The following is a 9,756-nucleotide window of genomic DNA, read 5'->3' on the forward strand; positions in this document are numbered from 1 at the left end:
TCTCTTTCTGAGTTTTGCCAAAAATTAATGTTTTCCAGCATCTTTAATTTCAACACCTTCAGCTAAAATGTGTGTCTTTGGATAATGATCACTAAATCCCGACTTCACTCCCCTTCTGGTAGCAGTCAGCATTCCTTTATAGAGTTTCGCTTCCATCAGTAAATTACTTTCCAAAAATAAAAAATAAAAGAGTACAAACTACAAACGTGCATACAGTAGTCATGGACTTATACCAGAGTTGGTCTTTGTAGCGCATGGTTCTCAATTTTCCCGCAGAAGGAAAGCGCCTCTTAATGAATTGCTCTTACAGCTTCCCCTGGGAATGCCCAGCCCCGCTGCTTCCCTGACGTGCTTGAAGCTCCCAGCAGCCAGGGCTCGGCCCCTGCAATGACGAGCCGTGCAAAAAGCGCCTACACCGCCATCCACTGGCCCCGAGCGGGTGGCACCAGGAGTGAGGCGCCCGCCACCGGAGGTGGGGAAGAGTCTGCAGGATCCGGCACGAAACCACCTTCCTCCCGTCCTCTCAGCCCTCAGTCTCTGCCGCACAGAGCGGTCACCAGCCCCTGGCTCCACCTGGCCGGGACCCTCCTGACACCAAAGGAGAAGAAGGGCAGCCGCAAATTAGAACCGGTTCTAGGGGCTCGGGCCGGTGAGGATCGTCCGTGGGTACTCCTCACTAGCTTTCCTCTCCGGACCCCGGAGCAACGCCGTCCCTCCCCCGGACAGGATCGGAGCCGGCCAAACCCAGGGCGGCTCCGAACCTGCGCCCCCCGGCGGCCGGCAGCAGGAGAGCCTAGGCAGGTATGCACCCGAGACAAAGTTTGCACTCGGGGGACGCAGAAGGTCCAGCACACTGCAAGGGGGACCGGTTCTGGGATGCTAACGCCCAGAATGGTCCAGTGATCTGGGCACAAGCTGGTTGCAGAGGAATCGAGCGCCAGTCCTGGCCCTGAGAGGGACAAGACCGAGGCGAGAGCAACGGGGATAGGAAGCTTACATCTGGGGCAGGCAAGGCTGCTGCGCAGTCCTTCCAGATGCCCGGGGTCTGCGACGCTGGCGCAGAGAGGAAGCCGAGGGTCCCCGAGGGGCTGCTTCCGACGGCTACTTCTGCAGCCTCCCCAGGCGCCCGCGTGCCGCAGAGTCCACCTGATGCGTGCAAGGCGCCGGGTGGAGAAGGGACTCTGCAGATTCGGCATCGCCCCTGCCAAGGAGAGCAGGGTCCCTGGACCGACCTGACTCGAACGTTGAAGAAAACCCTTCTCATGATGGTGGGCGACTGGGGTGGAGGACTGTGCACCCGGGGACTGATTGCAGGACTCCGAGCGAGGGGCTGGGAAAGCCAAAGCTCACCGACGGCGGGAAAAGAAAGTGGCACCCAAGGGGAGGAGGGGCGGGAGGGGCTGGCCCTGAATTCATCGGGACTGAGAGGTCATCCGACCTGTTTGTCGGCAGAGCACGCAGTTCGTGGATCTTACCGGCTCCGGGGCCCTGGCTCGGCGGTAGCGCTCGTCCGGAGCGAGGGCAGGGGACCGTTTCATGTAGAACATGTCTCGCCTTTTCCTCTCTCCACTCTTATCTTGATAGCTTTTCTCTCCCCTACGTGCGCCTCGGAGAAGCACTACAGATGCCTTGTTCCTCAGTCAGGAACAGACAAGTTGAACTTCAAGGGACCAGGAGCCCCATATTTTGTCTGTTCGATAGATCCCACCCGCGGACCACTCCCTCCCTTCACTCCCGTCCCTGGGCCCCACCCATAAGAACCCTTAATGACAGATCCCCTGCAACCCCACCTCTTCGCATTCAAAAAAGTTATTCTTCTTGGCAGACACGAAGCCGTTTAAAGCTGGTTCCCCCGTCAATTTCACACACACACACACCTCAAACTTTTACCCGATGATGGCAGCACGAAAAGGACGAGACCTGAAAGTTTGGCTGTAGGAGACGAAGAAATTGGGAGCAAAGGAGTTATTTCTGGACTTTCCAAAACCTCCTTATCACATCCTAAATTTTTTTCTTTTAGCCAGAGCTAGCTAACTAAGTAAAAATCAAAACAACCGCACGCACTGGAAATTAGAGGCCAAGTTTGTTCTCTCAGGAAAGACTTAACGTTTCTAGGGCGAGCATTATTTGCATTAAGCAAATGGAAACTTGCCTTATAATATATGTTTAGTGAAGAAACTGCTTTTGCAAGACTGCCTGAGACTTTGCTGAGGCTTCAGGGAGCGGGAGAACCCCAGCCTACTTCCATAAACCTGGTTCGCGATTTCCTGCGGAGGATATCCGCAGGCTGAACCTTAGGGACCAACACCTCTGCCTTTCTGAGTTCACTAGCAGCCACTCTTCCTCAGGCAGCGTCAAGGAATGCACTGCGGGCACTTACAACGACAAAGATTACTTTTTCGTTTGAAGCCCAAGTTGTCAAATGTTTGGCAGGGGGGGAAAAAGGATTATTTTGCCTTTTTCTTAAAAATGTGTTTTTATCCAACCTCAGTCAGGATGTAATGGAAATTTCAAAAATTCCTCGAGGTTATTGAGTAAATCCATTTCCATTATTCTGGAGGAGGCCATACATAGCCCGCAAAATATGTATCTGGCACCTACCTATTCCTCGAATATTATAGCTGGGGGTGAGGGAGTTATAATTTGTAAAATTTTGTTTCTGAAATAAGTAGAAAATATTGCATGTGCATATAGCACAACAGTTGAAACACTGATTTCATTAGTGTTCCAAATGTCAGATTTGGAATCCAGTATCTGAAAATTTTTTCATAATTCACAAATATTTACTCAGTATTGGCCGCTTTGTACTAAACATTTAACATACATCTTTCAGTTCCAGCACTTCATGAAATAGGTACTATTATTATTTTAGAGAAGAGAAAGATTTAGAGAACAAAGCAAGCAGCCTAAGTTTACACAGCTAGCAAGTGCTGAGCTGGGGTTCTCCAGAGGTAGTGTCATTTCAGGACTGTGTTCTTCTGACCAAGATATTGCCTTATCACATGTCATCACCGCAGGGACACCAGCCTGAGAATATCAAGAGCCTAGGCAATTTATCTGCCAGCTATACCTTTCAGGGCCTACAGTTAACTCAGTTTACAAAGTGAGAGCTGGATTCAATCCTCAAGGTCTTCTGAAGCCAAAAATAAATCTCTTTTACCTCCTTTCTCTTCCACATTCTGCCCTCTGGTGGAGGTGCTACAGGAGTTATAAAATTAAAGTAGCTAAATTGGTGACTTGGAGAAAGCCGGGGGAGGTAAGTCTCCCTTTCTCTTCCACTACTGTGTTCTTTTGAGAACTAAAGCTGATTGAATAATGGTGTAAAATAAGCACTCCTTAAACTTCCTTTTAGCAAGAAAATCCAACCAGTTCTAGTTACCAATGGCACCAAATACTTGAGATATTCTTTGCATGAGGGTAAACAGCTTTTTATGTTCTTTGTATCAGCCTTTATAATGTAAGAAATAAAAATGTTGTCTCACAATTTGAATATGCAGAGAAATCACAGTAATCTCCAGTGACCTATTTGAATTATTCCTTTAAAAATTTTGTCACATTTGCTTCTAACTCAAAGTGACAACCATCAGTTTCTTAAAATGCTTTAACTTTACAGAAAGAAACATTCCTAGCCTTTTGAAATGTTCATCATTTAGCATTTAAAGCATATATCCAACTAATTAGATGATTTAAAAAACACAAACCTTAAAGAGGATTTGTGGAAAAATTAATTTAAAGGTAGTTAATGTACCTCTGAAAAGGTTGATTTTATGTATCAAACTTTAGTCACATATCATATCACAGACCAATTCAGTGCTTAGTACTAGAAATAAAGGCAATTTGAAAATAAGAAAGCTAGGTAGCTTACAGAAGCAGCCAGAATAACAGGCAAGCAGTGGCTAAAACGGATATGCTATCCCATGGCTTATCTATTTAGTTACTTATTCCAATAATACTTAGGAGTTGCTAACTCTCAGATGAAGAAAATAGAGTTCTTGCCCTCATAGAACTTTGTCTAATGAAATACATACATTAAACAAACACACAAATAAACTATGGAAAAATATTTGCAAATAATGTGGGACTGGCTTTAGAGAGTTAGAATGCGATATTTTTAGCTGATATCTGAAGATGCAAAGCCTTTAAAGTGAAAAAAAAAATTAAAGAATAGACTTGACATTTACTTGTTGCAGGGAGAGGAATTTAATTAGACGGGGAAAACAACATAATATCTGAAGTAATGTATTCTAGCACGCTGAAACATTCTGTAGATCACAAAACTAGTCCGTGTAGACATTCTGTTGGCTGAATGTAATATTTTTGGGACATCAATCCCCTACTCTAATATACTAGTCATTGGGAAGGAAGTAATTAGAACTGGCCCATAAAAAGTTTCTGAGGAACTATATTTTTAGCATCCTCACACACCTAGAGCTAGTTTTCTCCACCGCTAGGGCCCCATGCTGCAATCTGACTACCCCAATGTTCCTACCATTGGCCAGCATCCTGCCTCATCATCCTAGGAACAGGACAATGACAATATGAGCGAAACGTGAGGTGCCTCAGTTCACAATAATTTTTTCCTGATTTGTGAATCGATCTGTCAGAGAAGTCTTGGAGTTATGAGATTGTCACATTTATCTATATTATTATAGCTTAGAATTTCTAAGCACTGTGTGCCAGGGACTTTGCAAAGCAACATTATTTTCTTAGTTTTTCATTCTTGAAACAAACCTAGTTTCCTTGGTTATAAAATGAGAATAGTAATAAACCTACCTCATAGGCTGTTATGGGGATTAAAATGTAAAGTGCTTTAAAATAGCTGCAGACACATAATCATAGATAATACTTATTGGGTACTTATTTCTTCTTGTTACTACTTTACAGAAGAGGGAGAAACTGAGGCTCACAGAAGTTAAATAATTGCCCAAGATCTCACAGCTAGGAAATAGCAGAACCTGAATTGGAGTGTAAGCAATCTGGACCTAGGCTGACCTCTTAACCCCTACCTTCTGTATGTAGCACAGTTGTTGAGACAGTAATGAAAAAATGCCCAAGGTTTACAGCCTAGAATTATACTATAAATTCATTCATTCATCCAACATAAATTTATTGAGCACAGCAGTGGGTTGACTAGTGCCCCTCCCCAAATTTGAGGTCCACCTGGAACCTAAGAATGTAACCTTTATTTGAAAATAGGCTCTTTTTAGATGTAATTAGTTAAAATGAGATTATATTGGAAGAGGATGAGCACTAAGTACAGAGAGGATCTTTATAAGAGACAGGAAAGGACAGAGACATGTGAAAATGGAGGCAAGATTGGAGTGATGTGTCTACAAGCCAAGAAACTCCAAAGACTGATGCCCACAACCAAAAGCTAGGAGAGAGGCATGGAACAGTTACTCCCTCAGAGTCTCCAGAAAGAACCAATCCTGCTGACATTTGATTTTGGACTGCTGACCTCCTGAACTGTGAGAGAATACATTTCTGTTGTTTCAAGCCACTCTGTAGTAATTTGCTTCTACTGTGTGGCTAGGCAAGGTTCCCCACTCTGGAGTAACAGCAGTAAACAAAACTGCACCCTTGCCCTCATGGAGCTTACAGTAAAAGAGACAGACAATAAATAAATACATAATACAAGGACAAGTACTATTTAGTGCTATGAAGAAAAAATATTGTAAGATAGAGAATGGCCAGATGATACTCTCTTCTAAAGAATTCTTCACAGCACCTTTAAATACATGCCCCAACATTAATTGGGAAGAAAACTTAGCAAGAACAGCAGCTCAGCAAATAACAGAACTAAACTTGCTCAATGGACCAAGACTTAAAATATACAAAAACGGTTTCCCAGATGGACACCTATTTTCTATTGTCCCTTAAGAGTTTCTGGAGAGCAGAGGGGCTCCCAGCTCCTCCCATCCTTTTCAAATTTACATCTCTTCAAGAAGGTAGTAACCAGTTTTCTGCTTCTTCCTTTCTCTCTGAAGTTCATCAACCTGATAGGTAGACCCTAAGGCCCAAGGTTTATGGTGGTCTAATCTGCACTCAATAAAGAAGGCAACTTCCACAGACTGGAGAAGAGCCATAGTTACATCAACTCTAGCTCCAAAGAGCTTAGGCATCTGTCTTGTTTTCCAAGACCCAAGGAAGGGCAAACATAACTGGAGGGGTCACCTGCATCATTTGAAATAACTTGAAGAGCCAAAAAATTCTTAAAGGCCATCTTTAAACACTACCACAGATACTTATCTGTTTAAAATCTTTAATATTCATAACCATGAAGTTCAAGCATCAGACTTCTTTGCAAAAAGCAAACCTTTTCAATGCTTGCTTCAATAAACTTCATTTGACAATTTCAGCTAAGGTTATAGCCAATCATTTGAGATCATTTTAATTTAGACTTGAATAGTAAAATTAATTAAAATATAAACAATTAAGTGTTGGCCTATCCCTAAGTGTTTAAACTGGAACACTTCAACGGTTTCAATATAAATGTTCCATAAATTTCAAATAGTAAGCTAATAAACTTTTATGATGACAAAAATAAGGAAAGGCCATCACAGTCACAATTTTATCTGTCATTTTTAGTGGCTATTTGATAACTTTTTCCATGTCTCCTGTAATTGGCTCAGATTGAAGCAAAAAGGACATGTACTGCTTTATTTCTCTCAGAACAAATTATTGTACTTACACCAAATTTAACTTCATTTTGCCCTTAAAGAACTTATTTCAGTCATTCTCCTTCTGCTCATCATGCAGTGATTTTTGCAGCATCCTCACGCCACTCATTCTGGGCAATGGGGAACTGTGGGAACTGGATCACTCTGAATTTGCGCATCACCAGCACCTCCAGCCTGGGCTACCTCCCAACTCCTCTCTCCCCCTGCTTTAACCCTGCTCCCTTAGTCTTTTCTTCACCCAGCAGCCAGTAATCTTTAAAAAACAACTATTCCCCACTTAAAACTGGAGGTGCTACCACTGTGACTAGAATAAAACCCCAGTTCCTTAACACAGTCTATCAAACACCGTATTAATTGACCCTCGACTTTCTTCCTTTTATTTATTGGGCTCCAGCCCTTTCTGTTCCTCAGCCATGCCAAGCATCTCTCCAACTTAAGGTCTTTGTACTTGCTGCTTTTTCCTCCCTCATAAACTTTCCCTTCAGATCTTTAAGCGAAAGTCATTCGGGTCATAGCTCAAATGACCCCATCTCAGAGGGACTCTCCCAGTGTAAAGTAGCAAGTGCCATTTCACTCCCACTTTTACCACTTTCTGTACTATTCCTCTTATTTTTTAGTAACACTATTACACATAAAATCATGTTCATTTTTTTCTCTTCTACTCTCCTTTAGCAGCTTCCCAAGAGAAAGAGCAGTTATCTCTAGTACCTAGAAAGTATGTCAGAGGAAATGTATCTGTTGATTGAATAAATGAATAGCTGTGTGACTCTGAGTAAATTAATTAAGCTCTGAGATACTAGCCAAGCAAATAAAAAACCAGCAAACGGCTTAATTTGTCATTCATTCAATCTCTTCCTTTCCTCACTAAACTCTTTTTTCCAAATTAGAAAGAAAACGTAGCAAGAACAGAAGCTTATAAAACAGACATGAACTAGGCTTTAGGCTTAATAGACCACAAGGAGTCTGACAGACATGAAAACAGCTTCCCAGGTAGATGCCTAGTCATTCACATTTTTAATATTCATTTTAGAGCAGAGTAAGGTAATGACTTGAGAGTAGCAACTCTAATTTAGAGCATCTGAAACGCCGACCCAGTAACTCTACCACTGGGAAAGGTAAAAAAAAAAAACTAAACTAAAATCAAAACGCAAAGCCCATAAAGAAAGGAATGAGTGCCCTTTAATTTTAGACACCAGCTAATATTCGATTAACCAACATGACATTTTTAAAAATCTGAGTTATATTTCACAAAATTTAAAAATCCTTCTTTGTACTTCCATTTAAAACATACTCCTATCACTTTTTACTAACAGTTACTATGTTTGCATCAAATTTTGGAGTTTTATACATGGATACTAATACCTAACCTAAAATTACAGGGGCTCCTGAATATTTTAGATAATAGTAAATATTCTAGATTACAAATTTGGTATGAAAAATTTTAATGAAAACGATCATACAAAAAAATTAAATAGCAAACCATTTAAAATGACTCACAATTCAAACAGACTTGGCATACTGATATTTCTCTATCAGCTTGTTTTCATAAGAATAATTATTTCCAGATAAAATCTACTTATAGGATAATGGTAAGAAAAAATGAGAATAAAGTACATAAAGCTCATAAGCCCCGTGCTTAGCACAGAGAGTTCGTAAATATTACTTTTTCTTTTATTATGACTTTAAAACACATATAAGTTTTATAAAACATGCCAACTTTAGTTGAAAGCTTTTTACACAATAGCCACATGTGATGAATCTAACCTGGCAATTTTTAAAACAATTATATTTTCCTCTGAGGAACATCTACATAAAAATTTATTTTAATAACTGATAAAAATACCTCAGTAATAAACCAATTTCTGGAATCAAATTATATAACGTCATGTTACAATTTAAGAGATCTTTTAGAGAATCATTTTTTTAAAAAAGTACAAAGTTACATGATAAAGAAAAGTACCTTTTAATAAGTAACTAAACATTGTGAAATATTCCTCTTACTACACATATGGCTCAGTTTCAATTTAATTTTGTAAAAAAGGTTGAAATAGTAAATGAAACAACTATGTTAATACAAGGAAGCACAATGAACAACTAACAAGTTACCCTGCCACTAACGATGCCTTATGAAATGTTTTACAATTTTAATCATGCTTTTAATATCAAACTGTTATAGTACCACTTCTCATACATTAATTAAGATAAAACTTAACAATCTGTCCTTCTAACAATAGCTGGAAGAGAAGAGAGAGATGAATGTGAATATGTATCATGTTTTACAATAGACACTTCCTAATACTCCAAATTTAACAACTTATCTAAATCCAATCTGAGGTATATTAACGGAAAAAAAATCTTTAATCCACATCATGGGCTATGTACCATGCAAACACTAAAACTGCAACTGCACACATCGGAAGAAGATAATATTTATATTTCTGCCACAGCGTTAGCTGAACCGCCACTTCATCTCTTTTCCTGTTCTTCTTCCGACGACCCTTCAGTCTGTTTTCAAAAGCCTCCAGTTCAGCCTAAATCAAGATAGTATTATTTTTATTAAATCTATTACATACATTGATCTGAAATTTTCCACTTAGATGAAAATAAATCAATTTGGGACATATTTTAATAGTAATAGTATATAATAAATGTATTTGATTTTTTTTAAAAAACCCCTCTCTCCACTACTAATTCAATTCAACAAATTCCATTTAGAAAAGCAGAAAGGGAAGAAGTGAGAGAAGAGTATTTCAGACTGTAGGCCTGACTTTGAAACTAAATACAGAAATGTCTGACAAAATCAGGGTGTCCTAAAATAAAGACATTAGTTTTATACTTCAACACACCATTAATTTACTGAGACTCTACAATACAGGACTTCTAGCAAGTGCTAAGAGATGCCCAGTGATACCTTTAACTCTAGTTTTCTTCAGTGCTAGTAATAAACATTAATGGTTTGTTTATGGTTTGTTAATGGAAGAAATTCAAGTGAATAAAGAGAAAAAATCTGCCAGAAACTGATTTTTACCTTTATTAAATACATTTAAAAACAAAATAAAAATTCTTCAAGGGAAAA

At 40.1% G+C, this 9,756-nt stretch overlaps 2 protein-coding genes across 3 annotated transcripts in view; both read right to left on the reverse strand.

Annotated features, from left to right (window-relative positions):
* The window catches only part of CORIN (corin, serine peptidase), a 201,746-nt gene extending 199,990 nt beyond the window's left edge, over positions 1–1,756 (reverse strand). Inside the window, exons 1-2 of the mRNA XM_039845302.1 lie at positions 1,476–1,756; positions 998–1,201 (exon numbers count right to left, since the gene is read on the reverse strand). Coding sequence (XP_039701236.1) covers positions 998–1,201; positions 1,476–1,547 — 276 coding nt within the window. The 5' untranslated portion in view covers positions 1,548–1,756. The remainder of the gene's footprint in view (positions 1–997; positions 1,202–1,475) is intronic.
* A 6,081-nt stretch (positions 1,757–7,837) lies between these two features.
* NFXL1 (nuclear transcription factor, X-box binding like 1) overlaps positions 7,838–9,756 on the reverse strand; it is a 50,826-nt gene continuing 48,907 nt past the window's right edge. Inside the window, exon 23 of one of the 2 annotated variants that reach the window (XM_039845141.1) lies at positions 7,838–9,211. In XM_039845141.1, coding sequence (XP_039701075.1) covers positions 9,038–9,211 — 174 coding nt within the window. In that variant the 3' untranslated portion in view covers positions 7,838–9,037. The remainder of the gene's footprint in view (positions 9,212–9,756) is intronic. The other variant, XM_039845140.1, reaches the window with a different exon arrangement.

Source organism: Pteropus medius, unplaced genomic scaffold (assembly GCF_902729225.1).
Source record: "Pteropus medius unplaced genomic scaffold, Ma_sr-lr_union100, whole genome shotgun sequence".
Classification (NCBI taxonomy): domain Eukaryota; kingdom Metazoa; phylum Chordata; class Mammalia; order Chiroptera; family Pteropodidae; genus Pteropus; species Pteropus medius.